At 44.5% G+C, this 24,520-nt stretch overlaps 1 protein-coding gene across 4 annotated transcripts in view; it reads right to left on the bottom strand.

Moving 5' to 3' along the window:
- The window catches only part of FOCAD (focadhesin), a 288,437-nt gene that overhangs the window by 17,585 nt on the left and 246,332 nt on the right, over positions 1-24,520 (bottom strand). For all 4 annotated transcript variants that reach the window (XM_075559987.1, XM_075559990.1, XM_075559989.1 and 1 more), the window contains 5 exons: positions 23,732-23,803; positions 22,161-22,263; positions 20,250-20,330; positions 3,098-3,226; positions 1,001-1,116 (listed from right to left, as the gene is read on the bottom strand). In XM_075559987.1, the coding sequence (XP_075416102.1) occupies positions 1,001-1,116; positions 3,098-3,226; positions 20,250-20,330; positions 22,161-22,263; positions 23,732-23,803 (501 nt within the window). The remainder of the gene's footprint in view (positions 1-1,000; positions 1,117-3,097; positions 3,227-20,249; positions 20,331-22,160; positions 22,264-23,731; positions 23,804-24,520) is intronic.

Genomic DNA, 24,520 nt, shown 5'->3' with positions numbered 1-24,520 from the left:
ACCATCATGGAATCATGGAATGTGCGTTCCCTGCCCTAGTTGGACAAGTACTAAAAATTGCACATCTTTGCTAATTTCGTGTTTTCACATAATCTTGTTCTAGTCTCCCTATCTATCCCTAGCCTATCCCCAGAGAGGGGCTGCCCCGCCTATATCACAAAGACCAGGCTCGCTCAGTGCTTCCACACTTGGCTCAAAGTCAACTGCCCAGTAAGGGTGCTCTAATCTATCAACCTCCACCCCCACCCCACCACTGACAGTTCTGAGAACCTTTAACACGAAGTCCAACCAATCCTGTTCTGCTCCCTCTATGAAAGCAGAGGCTCACAGATGGATGAGTCCAATGAATGTGGATTGTCTTTTTCCAAATATCTACTGGATTGATTATATCTACCACATAGCAAAAGGAAATAAATCTAAGTTCAAATGGCTCCCCAACTTTCTAACTGCATGGACCTGGGAAAGGAATTTTAATCCCCCTGATCATCAGTTTCCCTTCTTTTATTGTTATAAAATACAGTCTTTAAACCCCTTCTGTAAAGTTGCTGTAGGTTTCTGGACAAACAATGGCTAGAAAGACCTAGCAGTGTGGTTACCACAGAGCAGGCACTTAATAAAAGAGCAGCTGGTGTTCGTGGGCTATGCCCCGAGGGGTCTAAGAACTACTTCACGATTAATATGGCTTGATCATAAAAATAAATCACATATTTCCAGTACTTCGAAATTCTGGCCCATTGCCCAAGCTTTCTAATACCTGATAATGCCACACATGAATGGTAATGGTTATGCTGGGATTCTGAGTCACCCAATTTTCCAACCTGCTGGCCAAATACAGTGAAGCCCTCAAAAGAAGTTTATAAAATCCCCTTTGTCCATGCTTGATTCTGAGAACATACACACACACACACACACACACACACACACACACACACACACGAATGTTAATTTTCCCAAAGAGAACCATATCCTCCTGGTACCCGGCACCCTCCATGGCACGTACGCTCAGACCCTGGATTAGCGGTGGCATCGCCCACAGGCCCAGCAGAGCAGCTGCGTTCTGCGACGCCTGTGCCTGGGTCGCCATGATTTCAAGGCCCAGCTGCTGTATCTCTTCACCTGAAAGACAGGGGAGGGAAAAGAGTCTGTGACATGTAGCTGGGTCTCAGCCTTGTTTTGTGGCCTTCGTGTCTCAGGTCGAAATATACCGTTGTGTGATTCCGCAGGGCAAAGAACTTCCTAAGTCAAAAAATGGGACTTTAAGTAGCCATCGGGTACAGAAGCAGAAGAATGTGTCCTCGAGGCTGAGAGTCCCAAACCACCTGAGAATTGGCAAGTGGCTTTTATTTATTAGAAAGAGGTTTTTTTTTTAATGATATGAAGATAAACCCACACACTTACGTAAAACATTTTGAGCAAATCCTTATAAAAAAGTCTCCATTTCCCTTTCCTTTTCCCTTGACACTACAGGTAAAGAGACCGAGCCGGGCCTGGGTTGGCTTAAAGAAGAGTCGCATTCACTAGGGAGCCTATCTTTTAGTCTAATTTCCAGTAGTGGAGTCATTTTCCCAACCAAGCCGTCCTATTTTACACAGGGCTTAGGTTCCAATGAAAGCGTTTAAGTAGGAAATTGGATAGACTCAAAGTTGCCCTTACTTGTTCCTTAAATTGCACATAAGCTACAGAATCTCAGTCCTCTAGTCCAAGTAATCGCACACTCACAACCAACACACATGCCATTTTACAACATTGTGTAAACCGCCTTTCCTCTTTGAGCGGGAGGGAGTGTGAGTTACATGACGTGAGCTCGCACGTGCTAGCTCCATGCTCTCGGAAAGAAGCTGCTGTGAAGGAACGGCAGGTGGGTGTCCCATTTGCTATACAGCACAAAGTGCTTGTGGCAAGTAGGAAAATGACCTCTCGGAATGTCCATAATCTTCATCCCGAGACTGTGCCTAGGTCACCTTACGTGGGAAAGGTAACTGGCGATGTGACCAAGGGTAAGCACCTTGAGTTGGGAAGAGTATCCGTATTACTGGGGTGGCCCACGAACCACACGAGCCCTTGAAAGTACAAACACTGTCCTGGCTGCAGGGGAACCGAGGACGGCAGGGTGCCAAGTTCTCGGCCTGCAGGGGTTGCCTTGGAAAGCTGACTAAGAAGGTCAATGTCAAGGAAGGTGAGCAGACTCCAGAACAGCGGTTTTCAACCTCATGACCCCTTTGGGTCACAACAGTAGCAAAATTACAATGATGAAGTAGCAATGAAAATAACTGTAGGGTGGGGGGGGGGTTTCACCACAACATGAGGAACTGTGCTAAATGGTCGCAGCCTTAGGAAGGTTGAGAACCACTGCTGTAGACGCTTGAACAGGAAAGGAAATGAATTCTGCCCTTGGGCTTCTACGAACAAATGTGGCTCTGGTTAGCCTGTGAGCACAGGCAGTGAGACCAGTAACACACTGAACTTTGGAAGTACAGAATCGTAAGATTATAAAACTGTTGTCTCAAGCCACTAAATCTGTGGCACTTTGTTATGAGAGCAACAAAAAAACCCACTAATACGGCACTTCCTTGAAATCAGGGCTCCTACAAGTGCAGTTAGGAGCCCTGGTGGTGTCGTGGGTTATGTATTGGGCTGATACCTGCACGGTCAGCGGTGCGAAACCACCAGCTGTTCTGTGGGAGAAAGATGAGGCTCTTTACTCCTGGAAAGAGTTAGTCTTGGGAAGCCACTGGAGAAGTTCTACTGTGTGGGATAGGGCCACTAGGTGTCAGAATCCCCCGATGGAAGGGAGCGTAGGCACAAATGCAAGCTTGACATCCACCAAACCTGGCTCTAGGGGACCTTATCTCCCCTCTATGACTAGGCACAATGGAGTCAAGTATCGCATCAACCGTGTACATATGGCTTTTCTGTGGACTTCCTGATCTTCATCTTTAGCTATCTGTAAAAAGGCTCACTGAAGGCGAGTCTCATCCATGCAGACAAACCGCAGGACCTCAGAGAGGAATCCAGTCACTAGAGATTACAAAGGGGCACAGCACCCATTTTTCTGCTTAACACAGAGTCCAAAGGTCTCTGGACCCTTGAAACTTACCAAAGTTGAGTCTCATCAGTGGAGAGAGGAGGGCAGCCCAGTTCACAGGAGGGTATTGGTAACTTGCTCCAATAACTGCTATGGGTTTCATCACTACCTTAAGGAGAGAAGGAGGTATGGACTCCGGACCTGCAACAGAAAGGGAAAACCAATCATGACACTCCTCTAGAGCATTGTGAATATAGAAACGGCCAGCTTGCTCTTCTTTGTCCAGTTTCAATTGCAACGACTCCGTCTATGTGTACTCTTTTAACACCTATATCAGAATGGAGCGGCACACCCTCTTGTTTTTCTCTCCCTTTTCCCTTTAGTTTTTCCTCTTATCTGGGTGGCTCTTCATATTCCATGTCCCTAGCTAGCTGTCATGCATTTTAACCCTTGCCTTTCCATTCAGTTTTCTCACAGGAGTGACTTCCTCTCACATTCTTGCCTCCTGTCTCACTCACCTCTCATCTACGCCCACCAGAGAGGACACTGACTGACTGAGCACTCGGGAGCAGGCCCTTCAAAGCACTATGGACCACTCCCAGCCACGGAGGCGCTAGAGCAGGGGTCGGCAAACTGTGGTTCGTGAGCCACAAGTGGCTCTCCTGGTATGTACATGTGGCTCGCAAGTGACATTGTAAATGGGAAAACAAAAAAACCATATTCAGATAATGGTGATTTCATTTGTTTATAAAAAAATATGTTTATTTATGGTTCTGGAACAATTTTTACATGGCTGTGAAGGACAGGGTTGGCTCTTCTGTCTCAGAGGTTTGCTGACCCCTTGCCCCAGATGATCCTGTTTCACTGTGAGCACCAGAGGTACTAAAGGTGAATCCACAGCTATCCTTTTGCTAGGCCGTCCTTTCTCGGGGAGCGAGGGCATAATTTGGAACTGAGAAACGAAGACACTGGCGCAGTTATGAGTGGAAACTTAACGACTGGGGCTGCGTGCAAGTGACCTGGAAGTCGAAGTGAGGTATGAAAAGAGAAATGGTCAAGGGTGAGAAAAAAAGGCAACAGAAAGAAGAGAATCGACAAGAGGAAACACAGCAGGGAAAGGAGAGCCAGGGGGGAAAAGGAGAGCCAGGGGGGAAAGGAAAATCCGAGGTAATGACAATAACGACAAAGTGGAATCGGCAGACATGGTTAAAAAGGTGGACACAGAGGCAGAGTCTGAGTTCGAATCGGAAAATGAAAGGCGCAAAGGCAGAGTAAGAAAAGGATAAACCAGCCCTTCCAAAAAAGGAGCCAGGGAGGGGCCAGGAGGGGAAGAAGCAGAGGCAGAGCAGCAGAAACTGAAAGGAGGGCGGGAACAGACTGAGTCAGCAGAGGAAGGGCAGCTGCGATTGAGAGGGTGTTCCCTGGAGAAGGGAGGCAGCGGGAAACCAGCCCAGGAGAACCCTGATACACTGGGGGGGGGAGGGGGGGCGGGGCAGGCTGAGTCAGAAGGAGGAGACAGGGTGGAGCCAGAGCGAGGACAACTGCAAATAAGAAGTGACCTAGAGAGGGAAAGCAGAAGCAGACGCAGATAACTGCTGGAGGGAACCGAAAAGAGGCCAAGTTAGGAAAGAGAAACAAGGTGACGTCCGAAGAGGAAGGAAAAGTGCAAATAAGACGTACAGAGAAGGAGACCCGGCAGACACTGAGTGGGAGGGGAGCAGAAGCTGAGGCAGAAGAGGAAACTGGATGGAATGGAAAGAGGAAAAAAGCTGGGAAAAGGCAGAAGTTATATCAAAAGGGAAAGCAGAGGCAAACCAGCAGGGAAGGAGAATTGCAGACACTGAAAGGAAGGGAAACAGATGCTGAGTCAGAAGAAGGAAACAGGATGGAGTTGGAAGAGGAAGAGCAGTTCTAAAAAAAGAAGTTATATTACAAAGGAAAGCAAGAACGAAACCAGCAGAGGAGAAGGCAGAGAAAGAAAGGAAGGGGAACCAGGCCATCGGAAGAAGGAAACAGGGCAGGGCCAGGAGAGGAAGAACAGCGGCAAAGAGGAGAAGCCATATGCAAATACGCAGAAACTGGAAAAGAAGGGAAGCAGAGGCAGATTCAAAAGCGAAAACCCGCTGCAAAAGGGAGAAACATTAGATAAAAGGAGAGGCTGAGGCAAAGTCACCCGAGAAAGCAGAATCTTCGGCAGAAACTGGAAAAGGGAGACCCAGAGTCGGAGTCAGACGAGGAAGAGCTGTAGAAAGAGAAGCAGTTTTAAAGAAAGTACAGGCAAACCCTATAGATAAAGAACAATCAGCAAAAGCTGAACAATGGGAAGTAGAGGCAGAGGTAGAATCAGAAGAGGGAAAACAGCTACAAAAGTAGGAGAGGCGGAAAGAAAAGACCAGAGTCCGTCAGAAAGGGAAGCAAGCAAAGGCGAGAGCAGAAGGCAAACGCAGCCGAAGGAAACAGCTGCAAAGGGAAAAGCAAGGGAAAAAAACAAGTTGCGGCAAAATTTTCGGAAAAAAGTAGAAGAATGAGCAGAAGCTAAAAAAAAAAAGAGAGAAAGCAGAGTTGGAATCACAATAGGAAAAGAGACGGAAAAAAAATGTTAAATCACAGAAGAAAAATCCCCAAACAATGGAAGGACCTGGAAAAACAACTAGAGGGAAGCAGTGGCGGCTGAGTCAGAAGAGGAAACACACTTAAGAAAACAGCAGCATTAAACATGGACAATTCAGACCAGGCCTACAGGACATGAAGACTCAGCGGGAAGGGGAAAGAGAGGAAGCAGGGAGAGTCAGATGAGGAAGAGCCACGGTATAAAAAGGAAAACCCGTAAAAAGTGGTGGGGGCATAGGCAAAACCCATAGAAAGAAGAAGAATATAAACGGAGGGAATAGTCAGATAAGGGACAAACTGTGGAAAAGCAGCTACCTAAGACAAAAGAGAGGCCAAGGCAGAATCAGCACCAAAAAACCATGCTCCTCAGCAGAAGCTGTAGAGGGGGGAAGCAGAGGCTGTCAGAAAAAGCAGGAAAACCAGCAGATGCAGAGCCAGGGAGCGGAAACCCCCTGCCCAAACAGGGAGGGTGATCTTTAAAAAGGCAACACAGACAAAGGGGTAGGGAAAAAAGCAAAAGAATCAGTACACGTTGAAAAAAAGGGGAAGAGAAGGTGACGTCAGAGGAAAAAGCAGTTTCAGGAAAGGAGAAGCGTAGAAAAATGGGAAAAGCAGAAACGCTTTCTTCACAGAGAAAAGCAGCAGAGGCTGGAAGGAGGCGCAAAGCCAGCACCACAAGTGGGCGCAAGAGCGCAGCAGGAGCAGCAGCAGGGGAAAGAGAAGCAGGGTCTGGGGGAAAGTAGCAGGACTGGCTCAACTAAAAAGGGAAAACAAAGGCAATGGCAGAAAGGCAGAGTGTAAGCAAAAGGGAAACAAAACAAAATGCTCTAGGAAATACAAAAGCAGAACCAGAGGACTAAGTTGCAGCATCTGTTGAAAAAAAAAAAGATGAAGTGAAAGTAGTCTTTTTAAGTTCTGTTCCGGGCATTCAAAACCTTAAAAAAAAAATCAAAACACTAGCTGAAGGAATAGAGACGTTAGAGACCACACAAGACAAAGAATAAAGACTTCATGAAGATGGTAGAGTCTCTAAACCAACAGCTACCACCCACAGTTTGTAACAAACATAACAAAACTCCCCTTGGGATAAGGAAGAATCCAGGTTTCACTGTACTATGTGATATTATTAAAGATGCCCAGATTCAAACAATAACAATGAAAATTAAGAAGACATGCAAAGCAACAAGGAATTATACTTGATTCACAAATAAATAACAAAAACTGTCCCTGAGAAAGCACATATATTGGGGTTGCTAGACAAAGAATTTGAGTCAACTGTCTTAAATATGTTCAAACACTTAAATAGTCAAAACAGAAATTGCAAGGAAAATTAGAAAATAGTTTGAGAGGGAAGAGAACAAAAATACAACATATCAAAATTTATGCCAGAGGAAAAGCAGTGTTCAGAGAGGTATGTTTATGGCTGTATATAGCAAAAGAGAGATTTCAAATCAATAGACTAGATTTAGAGCTCATGGAACTGGAAACAATGAAAAGGAGAACCTAAGCCAAAGATAGCAGAGAAAAAAAAGAATAGATCAAAGATAAATGACAGATTAGAAAAATGAAGAACCAATTAAACGAAGAGCTGGTTCTCTATAAAGTGATAAAAGTGAAAACCTATTTCCGGTAAGATGACCACTGAATAACGCATATCACAGGAACTCCACCTAAATCAGGGAAGGAGAGTCATTAAGAGGGTAATTCCACACTGTCGGCTCACAGGAGGAGCATCTCATAAAGATAAAGAAGCACAGATCCACAAAGTTTTGAGGAGCTGTGGGCTTTTGGTTTACCACTACGGAAGCCGGCTAATGCTTAACCCTAACCCTGCCACAGTCTTGGCCAGAGATGGGCTCCTTTGGCCGGCCCAAGAGCTTTATCTCAACACAGCCACAGCTTGTCACTGCCTTGGGGCAGGGTTTAAACCCCTCCAGCCCCACAGTCAGGCATTTGGGGCTCAGCTATATTGTTACTTTTGTTTCTCTCTTTTCTCTTTTTCCCCACAGTCTCAGCAAGCTGTTTTTTTTTTTTCCTTCTCAACTGTTCTCTCACACTCCACTCCTGACCTCCAGGCCACTCCCCTTAGCCTAGGGAAATTATGCTTACTCTCCACCCAGCTTGGGGAACTCCACCCAGCTTGGGGAACTCCACCCTCTGCAGCAAACACCCAGTTTGGGAAATCCCGCCCACCTTTTTCTGGGGGATATCCTACCATCCTCTGTGGTCACATGTGACTCGGGGAACTTACTCCCGCCAGCTGTAGTGCCTCACATGGCCTACGACAGCTCCACCAACACTCTCCAGTGGTCCATGCTACAGTGGGAACCTCGGCCCAACCTCCGCAGTGATGAAACTGACCAGGGCAATTCTGTCCACTAGCTGCAGTGCTCTATACCAAAGTGGGCACACCCATCTGCTTTCTGGGGCACTCCTTTTGCAGTGGGCATCCCTGCATGCCCTCTGCGGAGCCCCAAGCTGCCGTGGCCCACACCACCACACTTCTTGTAAAATCATCCAGTGCAGCATCATCCTTGCAGATCCACAACAGCCCAACCAGCATCCCCTGAGAGGACTATCCAATTTGGCATCCAAACAACAAAATACTGGGTGGCTAGGGAAAGAGTGAAGCCACAGGAAGATAAAGTGGCAGGCCAATTCCATAGTGAAATTAGCTGCAGGCCGTTCAAAGAAGCGTTCCTAGAGAGTCTCCCAGAGAGAGTCCAGTGCTCTTTGACTCTCTAGAAAATGTTCGGGCTTCTTTAAAACAATGCAACGCAAAAAGCAATTGCCCCCAACAACCTCAACAAAAAAATTGGAGAAAGAAAAGGCAATGTTGGAAGATGTCCTGGACCTAACAATGAGCATAGAAGTAGACATTGATCTGCCACAGAAGGACATTTTCAGAATGCTGCTTGGAGTCATACAGGATATGAGGGAAACAATACAGAAAAAGGATAAAATGATAGAGATAGAGACCATACACCAAAGGGAAATACAAGAGCTTAGGGACAAGATAACAAAAACCAATAGCAGACTCACAGACTTTGCCAACCTACTGAAAGAGGCAGAGAACTGCACCAGTGACCATCCTACACAAACTCTTCCAGACCATAGAAAAAGACAGCAAACTCCCAAACTCTTTCTGTGAAGCCAGTATGACTCTGATACTGAAACCAGGCAAGGATCCCACAAGAATCAAGAACTGTAGACCAATATCCCTAATGAACATCAATGCAAAAATCCTTAAAAAATTACTGGCCAACAGAATACAAAAGTATATAAAACAAACAATTCACCATGGCGTAGTGGGACTCACACCACAGATGCAAGGATGGTTCAACATATGAAAGTCCATTAGTATTATTCCCCACATTGACATGAAAAGCTATAAGAACCACATGATAATATCGATAGATGTGGGAAAAGCATTCGAAACCATCCATCACCAATTCCTGTTTAAGACACTCAAGAAGATAGGAATGGAAGGAAAATCCCTCAATATAATACAAGCTACATATGAAAAAGCCACAGCGAACATGGTAGTCAATGGAGAGAAGACGAACACAATCCCACTGAAAAAGGGGACCAGACAAGGGTGTCTCATGTCCCCACTTGTATTTAACATTGTACTGGAGGTCTTAGCTAACAGCATAAGGGAAAGAAAACATATCAAAAGTATTTGCCTGGGGAAGAGGTGAAATCGCAGATGATATGATTTTATATATGGAAAATCCCAAAAGCTCCACAAGGGGAGTACTGGAAGCAATAGAGGAATATGGCAGAGTGGCAGGATACAAGATCAGCAAACAGAAGTCTATTGGACTGCTATACACATTGGATAAAACTACAGAAGAGAATATAAAAAAGGTGGTACCCTTTCTGATTTGTACCCAAGCACAATTTGTACCAATTTGTACCTAAGCATAAACTGAAGTATCTAGGGATATTCCTGACTAATAAATCAAAAGATCTGTATGAGGAAAACTACAGAACACTATTACAAGAAACCAAGAGTGACTTCAACAAATACAAGAATATCCCATGCTTGTGGATTGGAAGACTCAATATAGTAAAGCTATCAGTTCTGCCCAATGCACTATATAAGTTTAATGCTATCCTGATACAAATACCATCATCTTTCTTCAAAGAATTGGAAAAACTGATTACCAACTTCATACGGAGAGGGAAGAAGCCCAGAATTTGCAGAGAACTCCTCAAGAAGATGGACAGAGTGGGAAGGCTTGATTTACCTGATTTTAGCACATTTTATACAGCCACAGTGGTCAAAACCGCATTGGTATAATGGTATAATGACAGATACTCGGACCAATGGAAATGAATTGTGAACCCAGAAATACATTCATCAGCATACAGACAACTGATCTTTAATAAGGGCCCAAAAAATATCAGAAGGGAAGTAGATGCCCTCTTCAACAAGTGGTGCTGGAAAAAAATGGATATCTAACTGCAGAAAATTGAAGCAAGAACCTTATCTTACTCCATGCACAAGAATAAACTCAAGGTGGATCACAGACCTCAAGATAAAACCCCAAACTATTAGGGCCATCAATGAGGGAACTGGGACACACCCGAGACCACGGGTGCAGGGAATACATAGGCTATCAGAAATAGGGAAGGACACAAATACAGATGACTCACAAATTGACAAGTGGGAAATACTGAAGATAAAACACCTGTATACATCGAAAGAATTCGCCAAGACAGAATTAAGAGGGCCGAGGACTGGGAAAACATCTTTAGCAATGACACATCAGACAAAGGCCTTATTACTAAAATCTACCATACTCTTATAGGTTCCAAAAAGAAAAAAAAAACCTAATTTCCCACTGAAGAGGTAGGCAAAGGACCTGAACAGAAGTTTCACAGAGGCAGAAATCTGAATGGCCAATAAACATATGAGAAAATGTTCCCAATCATTAGCCATAAGAGAAATGCAAATGAAAACAAGGAGATACCACCTAACTCCCTCAAAATTTTCCCAATTCAAAAAATCAGAAAACAATAAGTGTTGGAGGGGCTGTGATGAGACAGGAACTCTCTCGTCCACTGCTGGTGGACCTGTAGGTATGTACAACCATTATGTAAATTGATTTTGTGATATGTAAAACAGATGGAAATTGACCTACCATACAACCCAGCAATCCCTCTACTGGACATATACCCAGAAGAGGCAAGAAACAAGCCACAGCCAGATATCTGTGTTCCAATGTTCATCGTGGCACAGTTCACAATTGCAAGGAGTTGGAAACAACCCAAATTTCCCTGAAAAGATGAATGGATTAAAAAACTGTGGTACATACATACAATGGAGTACTATGCATCCCAAAGGAGCAGTGATGAACCGATGAAGCACATCACCACATAGGAAGAACTAGAGGAAATTATACTAATCGAAGTAAGCCAAACCCAAAAGGGCAGGTAAAACACGAGTCCATTGAGGTAAGCTTAAAAATGCAAAAGGGGCAAAGGGAAAAAGCTACACTATACATACATTCCTGGGGTGAGGTCCAGGTAGTATGGCAGGGGCCATAACAAATCCAGGGATATATATGGTAGCCAATTAAAAAGGGGGGGGGGACATGGGTAGTGGGGGACCAGGGCACTAACCCTTCCAAGAGGAGGGTGTTGTTTATATCTCCACAGGGAAAGAGGGACCAGACTTCAACCTAGTGCTCCAAGATCTGAATGCAACATACCGGCAATGAAGCAGGGAACCAGCCCGGCCCCAATCCCAACTACGTGGACAGCCTCTTCAGAGGACAGCACCGAAGCTACAGCTCAGGAAGAGAGACATTTCTAATCAGAGCACAGAGGAGCAAATGAAGGGGGAGGGACAGAGAGTGGAACACACCCTGGCCCACCATTCCCTGAGAATGATATTCCTGCTCAGAGCAGCCTATGCACAGAGAGGACCATAGGGCTGACTCCACTGCGAGACACTACATCCCTCTCTGACCCATAGAGCTACCGGGGACAACGCTGGAGACAGTGTGAGAATTGTGCTCGATCTGACCCCACCACACCAAAGTGAAATGCTAAGGGTGTGCAACACAACAGCAAGGGGAGCAGAGCAATGAAGTCTCCAGGGAATACCCAAAATAGACTTTGGGGCCAGGGCATGGCACTCGATGGGAAAACACTCACAAAGGTCAACAAACAGACCTGGAATTATTTATAGGCTTTTCTGTTTTTGTTGTTGTCATTTTGTTTTATTTTGTTGCTTTGTTTTTCTCTGTCTTGTTTTTGTGTGTTTATTATAATCTCTGCATGTCTATCTAGATAAGATAGGTGGGAGAAATAATCCAGAAGAGAAAACATAGGGACCAACAGTTGGCGGGGGGGAAATGGGAGAGGAGGAAGGGGCAGGAAGAAAGTGGGCATTAACAAATCCAGGGACAAAGGAAAAACAAGTGACCCAAAATCGACGGCAAAGAGGGTGTAGGAGGGCTGATAGAGCTTCATCAAGGGCAATGTAACTGAGAGGAATTACTTGAAACCCAAATGAAGGCTGAACATGGTAGTAGGAAAAGAGGAAAGTAAAAGGAAATAGAGGAAAGAACTAGGAGGCAAAGACATTTATAGAGGTCTAAATACAGGCATGTACATATATAAATATATCTATATATGATGATGGGGAAATATATCTGTGTACATATACTTATAGGTTTAGTATGAAGAAAGCAGATGGACATCGGGCCTCTACTCAAGTACTCCCTCAATGCAAAACACTTTGTTCTATTAAACTGGCATTTCATGATGCTCACCTTCCCAACAAAATCACTGAAGAAAAGTGGGTGCATAAGCAAATGTGGTGAAGAAAGTTAATGGAGCCCGGCCATCAAAAGATATAGTATCTGGGGTCTTAAAGGCTTGAAGGTGAACAAGCGGCCATCTAGCTGAGATGCAACAAAGCCCACATGGAAGAAGCACACCAGCCTGCATGTTTCAGTAAAGATTTATGAATCTCAGAAACCTAAAGGAACAGGTATTCTCTGTCCCATAGGGCCTTTGTAAGTCAGAGTCAACTCAATGGCAGTGGGTTTGTGTTTAGTTTTCTAAAAATATATGATTAGCGAGGAAACATATTTCAACATATATTTGAAAACTATTACATGCAAGTAGTCTAAGCATTTAGGATAAAGTGGTTTTTCCTTGAGGAAACACAGACGAATAAGAAAGACAGATTTCAAACAAAGAACTATAAATAATTACATATATGCAGAACTTAAAATGTAATAATGCCACTTTGAATAATAATGCACTGGACCCAAAAGCCTTAGTGTTTTCAAATGTCTTATGCATATGAGAGCTGGGCAAGGAACAGGAAGACTGACGGAGGGGCGATGTCTTTGGAGTACGGTGTTGGCGAAGAACATAAGATGACACTGTGCATACCTGAACTGCAAACCAAACTCACTGCCATTGAGTCGATGCTGACTCATCCCTACCCACTGTGGGTTTCCGAGACGGTAACAGTTGATGGAATTAGAAAGTCCAGTCTTTCTCCCATGGAGCTCTTGGTGGGTTTAAAGTGCCAACCACGTGGATCACAGCCCAGTTCGTAAACACTGTGCCACCAGGGCTCCTACCCGGAGCACGAACAAATCAGCAAGAATGCTCCTTAGATGTCAGGATGATAAGACTTCATCTCACCGAGGCAAATCACTGGGGGAGTGCAGCGGAACAGCAAGGGAATGGAGTGGCAAGGTCCCCAGGGAATGCTGAAAGTGGACTTTGGGGCCAGGGCGTGGTGCCCCAACAGAGTGGACTGGAAAACGCTCCTAAGGGCCAGCAAACGATCCCTGAACTAACTACAAGCTTTTCTCTTGTAAACGTTTTGTTCTGTTCTTTGTCAGTGGTTTGTTTTTGTTGTTTTGTTGTCTGGTTGTATACTGTTGCTTTGTTTTCCTCTGTCTAGTTTTTGTGCATGTTAGTGACTCCACAGGTCTGTCTGAATAGGACAGGCTGGATGAACTATCTGGAGGAAAAACAACGGGACCGACAGTTCCGGGGAGACTTGGGGTGGGGGGTAGGGGGGTAAGGAAGTGGTGTTAACAAACCCAGGGACAAGGGAAAAACATGGGACCCCAAATGGTAGAGAAGGGGGAGTGGCTGGCCTGGTGGGAAATGATCAAGGGTAAGGGTGCTTAGAGAAGAGGTATACTCTAGCCCAGGTGGCGATGAAGCATGGTAGTAGGGCAGGAGGAAAGTCAAGGGAGATGGAGGAAAGAGCTAGGAGTCAAAGGGCATTCATGGAGGTCTAGACAAAGACATGTACATGCAAATATATATAGGAGGATGGGGAAATAGATCTATGTGTCTATATTTATAGGTCAAGTATTAAGGTGGCGGAAGGACCTTGGGCCTCTACTCAAACACTCCCTCAATGCATGAATACCTCCTTTTATTAAATTGGAACTCTATGATGCTCACTCTCCCGACACAACGGCTGGAGTCAAAGTGGGTGAACAAGTAAATGTGGTGAAGAAGGCTGATGGTGCCCGGCTATCAAAAGAGTTAGTGACTGGGGTCTTAAAGGCTTGAAGATAAACAAGCGGCCATCTAGCTCAGAAGCAACAAAGTCCACATGGAAGAACACACCAGCCTGTGTGATCGAGTGGTCCCAAAGGGATCAGTTACCAGGCATCAAAGAACAAAAAATCATATCATTGACTGCACACCTCCATGATAGGATCGCTGAAGACAAATGGGTGCATAAGCAAATGTGGTGAAGAAAGCTGATGGTGCCCGGCTATCAAAAGAGATAGCGTCTGGGGTCTTAAAGGCTTGAAGGTGAATAAGCGGCCATCTAGCTCAGAAGCAAATAAGCCCACATGGAAGAAGCACACCGGCCAGTGCGATCACGAGGTGCCCAAGGGACTAGGTATAAGGCATCATGCAAAAAAAAAAAAAAAAGATATAAGTGTGTGTATGTATGTGTATATATGTATATATATCATATTAAATGAAGGGGGAAGTGCAGAGTGGAGACCCAAGGCCCAAGTGTCGGCCAATGGAGAACCCCTCATAGAGGCGTTTAGGAGAGGAGATGGGTTAATTAGGGTGTGAGGTAGTACCGATGAAGAACACAGCTTTCTCCCAGATCCTGGATGCTACCTCCCCGCAACTACCATGATCCGAATTCTAGCTTGCAGGGCTGGATAGGACAGAGGCTGTATACTGGTACATATGAGGGCTGGAGGTACAGGGAATCCAGGGTGGATGATACCTTCAGGACCAAGGGCGTGAGGGACGATGCTGGGAGAGTGGAGGGTGAGTGGGTTGGAAAGGGGGAACTGATTACAAGGATCCACATGTGACCTCTTCCTTGGGAGAGGGACAGCAGAGAAGGGGGGAAGGGAGACTCCGGATAGGGCAAGATATGACAAAATAACAATGTATAAATTACCAAGGGCATATGAGGGAGGGGGGAATGGGGAGGGAGGGGGGAAAAAAAAAAGAGGAGCTGATGCAAGGGGCTTAAGTGGAGAGCAAATGCCTTGAGAATGATTGGGGCAGGGAATGTATGGATGTGCTTTATACAATTGATGTATGTATATGTATGGATTGTGGTAACAGTTGTATGAGTCCCTAATAAAATGTAAAAGAAGAAAAGAGAAAAAAATGATTAGGGCAAAGACTGTACAGATGTGCTTTATACAATTGATGTATGTATATGTATAAACTGTGAAAAGAATTGTATGAGCCCCAATAAATTGTTTAAAAAAAAAAAAGACTTCATCTCAAGTACTTTGGACATGTCCTTGTCCCTTTACTAGGACTTCTCGCTTGATAAAAGAGGAAGACCTTCAACAGGTTAGACTGACACAGGGGTTGTAACAATGGGCTCAAACAGGAATAACCATGAAACCGGCACAGGACCGAGTTTTACATAGGGTATGTACATAGGTGTACATAGGTGTACATAGGGTACATGAGGAGGGGTTTAGTCTTTATTTTGTTTTCTAAGTACTGACCCAGAGCATGACTCATAGTCCTTATAAAAACTCAATAAGGAAGATCCAATTATTTTCTCTACTTCACAGAAACAATCGAGGTTAAGCCTATTGTGGCTTAAATTAGAAGCGTAAACAGCTTGCCTGAAGCCATCTAGCCAACAAGCGGTGAGCTCAAGTAGTCTGATTCCCCAGCTTTTAACCTCTATGCTTACTGCTCTGGACAGTCAAATGGGCTAAGGTACTGAGAATTGGCACAACCCTGTGGAGAGCAATGACGTCATGCCATCCCTAGAGTCAGTGAAATCCTCAAGCTCCTGCGTAATACACCACGAGGACGTATTCTAAGGAAAGCTCTAAGCAGAAGAGAGAGCTACACGCATAAAGATATTAACATTTATAACTTGGCAGCTGCTCTACTAAGCCCCATGAGGGTGAGTATCGTCTGTGAGTTCTGGGTGCCCACTGCAATGGATCAGGGAGCCCAGCAGAGAAGGAAGTACCCATGAGACTGCTGGGATCAGAACTGAGTGCAGGAGGTTGAAGGGGGCAGGCATGGCTGACCTCTGCCTCAGAAGACTCATCCTCTGTATTCTCCTCCCCTTTGTAGCCCGAATAGGTCAAACAGGGCCCTCATGACATTTCTTCGCTCTTAAAGCTCATTCTGGGGAAGGGTCGTATTTCTATAGCTAAATTCCATTTACATAAAGTGTTGCTAGTTGTTTCTTTTTAAAATCAGCAGCAAAATAATGTACTGTTTATGATTCTATAGAAAACACCCACACATCTAGGACATGTATTGGTGTATCTATCTCTACATGGTGGCATGGCGTTTTATCCTTGTCCTCTCCTCTTTGCTATTTGTGAATTTAGTGTTCTCATGTGTATTCATTTCGAATCATTTTAAAGTTAAAGTATTTCAAGAACTACAAGTCTTAGGTAACAACTTTATAATTTCTTCAGAATATGGGATGACATCCTCACATGAGAGACCTTCAAAATGTTTGTGAAAAACTGGAATTAAAAGGTAATGGATCTGAAATTTAAAGCTCCAACATAATTTACCATGAAATTTGTTACTTAAAAAAGATATAAAGGAATTCTTTGTAGCCTCTCAAGCTTTCATATGTGATCTATTTTAGCCTCATAATTCACTATTCTGTTCCTTAGACTAGATTCATTCTCAAAAATTATCTCTGATGCCAACAGCCTAACCGTGACTCACTGCAAACAGGTCGACTTATATTTTATGCACAAGACCCATACTTGCCCAGACCAAGGCCCAAAGAATTCACGTCAATAAGGCAGCATCATTCACAATAGGCTTCATTACATGAACTTCAATATCCTTTCCTCACATAATACTTCTTACTTGAATCTTGAAGGCTAATAGAGCTTAGCAAGTATTAGCCATGTACCCCAGCAAAAGAGTGACAGCAAAAATAATCCTATTATGTACTAACGCCTAACTTGAACCCCAGAAAAGAAATTATTATTTTTAAAGTGCTTCATAAAAGAGGTGGATGAAACTTCCATTACATCTGAAAATGATCAAGGCAAGAAAACACAAAGTTGAGAAACGAAAGGAATTTTAAGTGGAAAAGAAAGAAAGAAAAATTAGACAGTCTTGTGGGGAGAAAACGATTCCGTGGTAGGAGAAGTTGGATCGTAAGCAAAGGCTTTAAGTCTAGCATGACCAGGGCTTCCTTCCCATAGGGGTAGATAAGGAGGATGTGAATGTGTACATGACAAAACGACGGGCATAGCACAGTGATATGAGCAGATCGGGGCAATTACAACAGAAAAGAGAATGTTAATGTGGAATGGTAAAATCAACAAGTGAAGTCTTTAAAAATGGGAAGGAATTTAATACAGCTGGTGTGGTTGAGAAGTGTAGGCATAGATGAAGGGCGGGTGCTGTGAACATCTTTGATGCCCTATCATACGTGCGCGAACGTGAAAAGTCTTGGGCATTAATAAACTGACCAGTGTACTCACTGCTTCAAGTTTGACGGGCTAGTCATGGCCAATCTCAACCTGGCATTGGCGCAGCCCACAGATAAACCATAGCATTGCCCACCCCACCCCCGCCCCGGCTGTGAGTTATTAAAACTGAACTTCGCAAACGGTGGCAGTGAAGCTGTGTCTTCTCTCAAGCTTTCTCTCCTCTGCCTGTGCCAGGAAGGATTTTTATTCTCAAACTCCGTTTTTTCCTCAAGAGAGCTCACCAGAGCTGTCATCCTTCCTCTCAGCAGCCTGGCTAGGCTGTGGTGAGTGACACCCAGACATTTAAACCCAAAAGCTGCTTCAGAGGCAGTTATTAAAATTCAAATGAGCTGGGTGTCTTGCAGAAGAAAACCCTCGTTTGCATGCACACCTCCGCACTTGGCCATCCCATTTAGCACCATAGAGCAGGGGCTGGTTTTGTTTTTGTAAATGGGCTTCCGAGGCTGAGGTCAGCCTCCCACGGCCCCCACTCCTCTGGGGTCACCAGTAGTAATGTGTGAGGCTGAATAGATTTTCTTCGCAATCTAGCCAGCAAACCTGACAAGAAGGCAGCCCTCTCCCACAACCTGAAAACGCCAAAAATCCGATTGGTAATATGGCACTTTAAAAACACTTCATTCATCTGCTGGAAAAGATCTCCTGGCAAAACTGGACATAACATCACCGATTCCAGGTCCACCTGATTTTTCAGCCTCGGAGCGGAACATTCCCTGTTGTGCCGTGATGGTGAGCTTAGAAAAATGGTCTCTTTAGCCAGGATTCTTCCCACTGGACTTGGAGAAAATTCCTTTCTGCCAAGCCAATACCAATCTGGGAGCCAATAGGATCAAATGCTATGTTATTCACCAGAAAATAAGACGAATGGATCAGTCATTTGACCTAAGAATGTTTACCTCCTTTCGCCAAGAAATCTCTCACACTATCATCATTTAAAATTTCTGTAACATAGTGTTGCATAACATTTCCATAACAGAAAAAAACAAATTGTTCCCAGATGTGTTTTGGCCAGGGGCATTTTAGATGCTCCTTTAATAAGAATTTATGTTGTTATGAATGACCATCTCTGTTATATCTATTGTCCACAGATTTAATTTATGGTAATACAAGCAATTAAATGACCCTTGGTGAAGCAATGGTTAAGCACTCTCCTGCGAACTGAAAGGCCCTTAGCCACTCCGTGGGAGAAAGATGGGCAGGCACTTCACTTCCAGAAAGATGTATAGCTTTAGAAATCCTGTGGGGCAGTCCTACTTTATTATAATTAACTGACTACACATTACATATAACAGACTTATATACACTTAACAGATGCATATGTAATGCACAACAATGAGCATAACCATCTATTAATTATTACTTGGGCTATGTAAAAGTAAATGATGCCAACCGATGACTCCAGGATAACAGCCCGTTTCTAGAATTCCAGGGGCTTTGTTTCTAGGCTATCAAAGGGGTTAATAACCTGGAAGCGCTATTGGCTTTATCATGAGATTCGGACAATGTGACCTTCAACCTTCCCTCCGACGTCAGACTGTATTCTTACTTAACCTTCATTAGTCCAACTTGGTTTCTCTGGATTACTTCTAGTTGGGGTTTTTTAATTTTCTTTAGCTTCTATCTTTTAAGATCTGAATGGTCTGGCTGTCATACAGACTCTAGCTCTACCCAGACTGACCATCCCAAGGAAGGGCAAAACTAGCAAACATCTAATGAGAGGACATTACATCCATGAAACTGGTTCCCGAGCCGCGGCAATTCTGACCCATGTTTACCTTAATAGCCCTGTATTTGTGCATCATTAAAGCACCCACTCAATCATTACATGGCGACATCCTGGCTGCAGTTCAAAACAAAGGGCACTTAATCCCTGTCTTCAAGTTGGGTTCTAATGTGGGTAGCAGTAATACAGAATCATGATGAGACAGATGCTCACAGAGACGAACACAGGCTCAAAGAAGGCCCTGGGCTTGGTGATTCCAGAAACACCAAGTGCTCTTTCGAGCAAGATGCTGGGAGAACACCCACTTCCAGACAAGTCCTAGGATGCAAACGACCCCCAGTGTGACTGGGTGGGGTGTGTGTGTGGGGTAGACTGAGTTTGTGAGTGTGTCTGTGTGTGTGTGTGTGTGTGTGTGTGTGTGTGTGGTCACACACAGCTGAAACTGATAAGAAAAGCAATGTGGGGCTTAAGTGGAGAGCAAATGCTTTGAAAATGATTAGGGCAAAGAATGTACAGATGTGCTTTATACAATTGATGTATGTATATATATGGATAGTGATAAGAGTTGTATGAGCCCCTAATAAAATGTAAAAAAAAAAAGCAAAGCAAAGCAATGTGCTCTTGGGCATTTGCAATGGCCAAATGGATGGTTACAGTTCCCAGAAAGCTACCCAAGCTCAGGCACAGTGACTTACAAGTCACTACAAAATAGTCCTGGTTATGTGCCACCTCTTCCCCGTAGCGTCCTGGTCACTGATTTGCAAAGACGCGCGAGCTTGAACAGCAAGGGAAGATATTCACCCCGTCAGATGTGCACTCCTTGGTGCTACGGAGGCAATGCGAAGGACACACAAAGGCACTTGGCATATGCAAAGACTGATGAGCGTTGAGAAATGTGCTCACTTGCCTTTTTTCCCTCCTGCAATGAAGAAGCCAATGGCCGCTCTAATAAAACTGCTTTCAGGCAAATAGCTGTAGTCAGTCGGAACTGTGGAGACAGAAGACGATCAAATTAACCAGTGAACTTGGTGGGGCTAATGAAGGAAAGATAATGATCTCATGCTGCCATATCAACCCAGAGACAAAGCGGAGATGTTTATGCTATTAATCTCGACACAATACTCTGGCTGCAGCTAATTCTATCAGACTAAGTGACTGGCCTGGAAGTACTATAATCACTTAGACTCTGAAAGCAAATAAAAACCGGTGGCCAACCTCGCCAAGGCTGACAAATCACAGAGGCTAAAAACTTTATTGCCGTAGTTAAAAATTTCTTCCATGTTGTCACATCAGCGAGCTCCGATCCAGTGACCTCATCAGGAGTCTGCTGGCCTTTTGCACTGAGATACCATTCCAGGGGTCACTTCAGGCCATGCTGAATCAGACATATGAACCATGAAAATTCAACAACCAGTGTTAACGGTGGCCCGGCTCTCGCTTCATAAGGTAGAGACCTCTGAGTGACCAACATGTGCACATAACCAGGTGTGGTTGCTGACCTGGAACGGGGAAGCAGTGACATTTATGCTAGCTAAGTCCTGGGAGTCTCCTAAATTCTTTTCCTCCTGGTCCCCCATAATTGTTTCATGAGATGGTTTCTACTGCAATAAATGGCTCAATTGGAAAATTCCACTAGGTACAAGTAGCTGTACTTTTCCAGACACATAATCATTTTCCTCAGAAGAGCTTGGGTGTAAAATGATCGACTCCAACCTGATTTGAGGAACACTTGGGCCAGACGGTGTATCCCAAAACATAGCACTGGAAACCCACATGAAAGAACAAAGGCCTGACATAAATGCGGTATCTTAACAGGTCTCATGAGAGCCTTGCCCCTCAGCACTGACATGACCAAGGGTTGGTTGGTTTGTATCTCTCTCTCTCTTTTTCCCCCATCTTTAATGCTACAGCTTCTAGTTCGTTGTGTTTGGAAATGCATAAGACCAAGTCCAGTTTCTATGGCCATGGAGTGATTGAAACAATAATTACAGTAATCCCCCTTCACCCAGATGCTGTCCTTAGCTTGCCAGTGGCTATGTGAGACTCAGTTTTAATGAGAAGTCTCTGGTACCTAAGCCTGTCTGGCCTGGGTCCAAGATAGCCAATAGGTCAAAAGTCTACAAAGAGCAAGGAACAGATGTAACTCTCAGTGTATTAACATGGATGGCTCCTCCACTAAACTTCCAAGTGAAAATGTAAATTAAGCATGTGGGAACTACAATATTTTTATTGCTTTTATCAAAGAGCCGGAGAGAAAGAAAAACCGTGTTATATCAAGACCCAGAATTCAACTGCAAGGCCATGGGGGTACGCATCTTTAAATGCACTTATCCCATTATTTTTTCTGAAGCCGGGTCATAAAAAGTATGGCCATATTTGAAGAGACTTGTAATGGGCCATGAATGTTCTACCAACCACCATTATAGTTAACAAAATCAAACGAACTCTGCCCCAAGCTTTGAGAAACTGGCTCCTGGGATCTTTACTACACTAACTATATGTAAGTCATGTCATCTTTCTGGGCTGCACGGTCTTCATTCGTGAGACCTTGAGGTTAGACTGTATGTCCGAACTGATTGCTAAGGGAGGCAGAGAGGGAGATTGACAAGAGCTGCAGAATTGAGTTCAAACTGCAGGTTCACCAGAGCCTGGTGAAGTGACCAAGCCTCTCCACACTCTGTGTGCTTCTAATGTGCAACAGGGATGGTACCTAGCACGGGCGGTTGTCATGGAGATGTGTGCTCACCACAAAGTGCACAGTACTGTAGCAACAACCCCTCCTCCTTCCAGGGCTAGCCTTTTGGGGCTTGGATCTTACCAGAGGTTCTACTTTGATTTGAAGACAAAGTAGAGAGATGAAGATGTCCTAGAAGCCAGATTGCATTTGACTGTAGACCAATCATCCCAGACACACTGATAACCTATGGATAAAAACGCAACAGTTCCTTGATGGGCCGAGATTCATGTCCCCCTTTCGATGCCTTCTATAAAAGGCTACTCCCAACAAGTCATGCATCTTTTAGGAAGTGGTGGCCTGGTTGATAAGGAGAAGTACTGGTACTTCTATGTCTAGTATACTTCACCTGGGACATAACAGGTGTTCAGTAAATGTTTGCTGAGCAAATGAAACAATGAACAATCGTGGCCAAAGGTAGTGGGTCTCCGTGAGTCAAGCTGGTCTCAGGGAATGTTCAGGAAATGGTAAGTGAAAATCAGAATAGAATAGTGGTGACAGTCACAACTAGATTGCCAATAAAAATAGGAGATACCATTGTGCAGTCTACTTAAATAAGAAAGCTCTATGATCACTTTGAGGGGTTTGGTGGTTAAGCACACCGCTATCAACTAAAAGGTTGGTAGCTTGAACCCACCAGTCACCTCTTGGGAGAAAGCGATAGCAGTTGGCTCCCCAAAAGATTAAAGCCTTAGGAATCATATGGGGCGTTTTACTCTGTTGGGTGAGAATTGACTCAACAGTCCCAGTGTTTTACCACTACCACGTCATCATCCCTACTACGATGCTCCCAGTAATATTTCCCATTACAGCCATTTCTCCCAAGCACCTTACATTTCAGTAGAATTCTTTTTAAAAAAGAATATTCATATTTATCGAAGCAGAAGATAATTTCTTTTATTCAGAGATTCATGTTTACTTTTAAAAGTATGAATTACTGAAACTCCTTTATGTGGTAAGAGTTTCCTAGGCATGAAAACAAGGCTGCTAACTGAAAGAAGGGGAAACATGTCTCACACAGGCGATGTGGATACCAACCACCGCAAAGAAGGCAGCAATGTGTAAAAAGGCCATGGCTGAAGGGTAATGGGGTTTCTATGACGTGGGATAACAGTCATATTTTAAAACTTCTCGCCATCTCTACATTCATTTTCCCCCCCAGCAAGTATGGGCCTCCTTTGAAGTCAGAACTGTCACTGAGCAGGCGGTGTGCTTATGGCTGACTCCAGAGTTAACTACAACAGTGACTGACCCCGCCACTCTCAGTGGTACCATCTGTCCAGGGCCTCGTGGCCACTCTGCCAGGATATCTGCCCTGCCCTCTGATTGCCTTCCATTTTGCCTTGTGCCAAGGGCCTGGCACTCCTTGCAGGATCAGGTTTTCATTTCTAAGGGGAGGCCAACGGCCGCTGGAACTGCAACACGCCAGCTCTCGCTCTCCCGCCAGAGGCAGTGCATGCCTGCCAGCTGCCTGCCAGCGCACGGGACCCACGTATGCACTCCTGCAGCCCTGTGAGCGAGTCGTCACAACAGAAGTGCTCCCGTTGCAGGCAAAGTCCATGTGTGTTACACAGAAACCAAACAAAACATAGCTGGTATGTGTGTGTGTGTGTACACTTTATTCTCATCCAAGGGTTTTAACTTCCTCCTCTCACCTGAGTTAAGGTCCTGACAACTTCATTAAGTCGGCCTTGAAACTGAGAGGTCTGGATGGCTTCTGACCTCAGCTGAAAGAATAAAGAGACACATCGAGCCCCACGGGCCCGACCAGAACAAATACATCAAGGCTGCTATTCCCAGGGCAAGAGCTACCGCCCTTTAAGCGAGAGCACAATTCGCCACAGTGCTCTCATGTCTGACTGTGAGCTCCGTGGGGAGAGGCCCACACTTTAACTTCTCGTGACTCCTGTGGACCAGTTCAGCAGCGCAGGCCTGGGAGCAGACACTGGACAGCTTTTCCTGGATCAGCTAAGCCTAAGACACTTCTTTGAATGATTGGTAACATACACGTGCATTTATCCGCGGAAGTTATTTTTAGGTAAATGGCCAATTACGTAAGCAGGAATTTATACATCAGAGACACAAAATGGAGTGCCCTATGAGGGGCTGTAGATATTTCTTATCATTCAATCACTGTTTCTTGGGCAGGAAACTTGGGGGAAAGTATATGAACGGACCAGGCTTAATCCTTACAAACCAATTTAAACACGAAGCAAGTCTCTATAGAAAGAATTACTCCTGGTCAAGGCTATTTTCCCACACACACACACAGAAAAAGGCATAGAAAAATCCTGTATGATCATTACTATGACCATATGTTCTTCTGTACTTAGTGGGTATTTCCCTTCAGCTTTGGCTATTGATACATTTAGATTTCTTTCCTTCAATAGATAGCATCTCTCTCTCTCATCTATCTATCTATCAACCGATCTATCTATTTTTAC

The sequence above is a fragment of the Tenrec ecaudatus genome, chromosome 10 (assembly GCF_050624435.1).
Source record: "Tenrec ecaudatus isolate mTenEca1 chromosome 10, mTenEca1.hap1, whole genome shotgun sequence".
Taxonomy (NCBI): domain Eukaryota; kingdom Metazoa; phylum Chordata; class Mammalia; order Afrosoricida; family Tenrecidae; genus Tenrec; species Tenrec ecaudatus.
The sequence above is the reverse complement of the archived record's forward strand: the minus strand, read 5'-3'. Positions and strand labels throughout refer to the sequence as shown.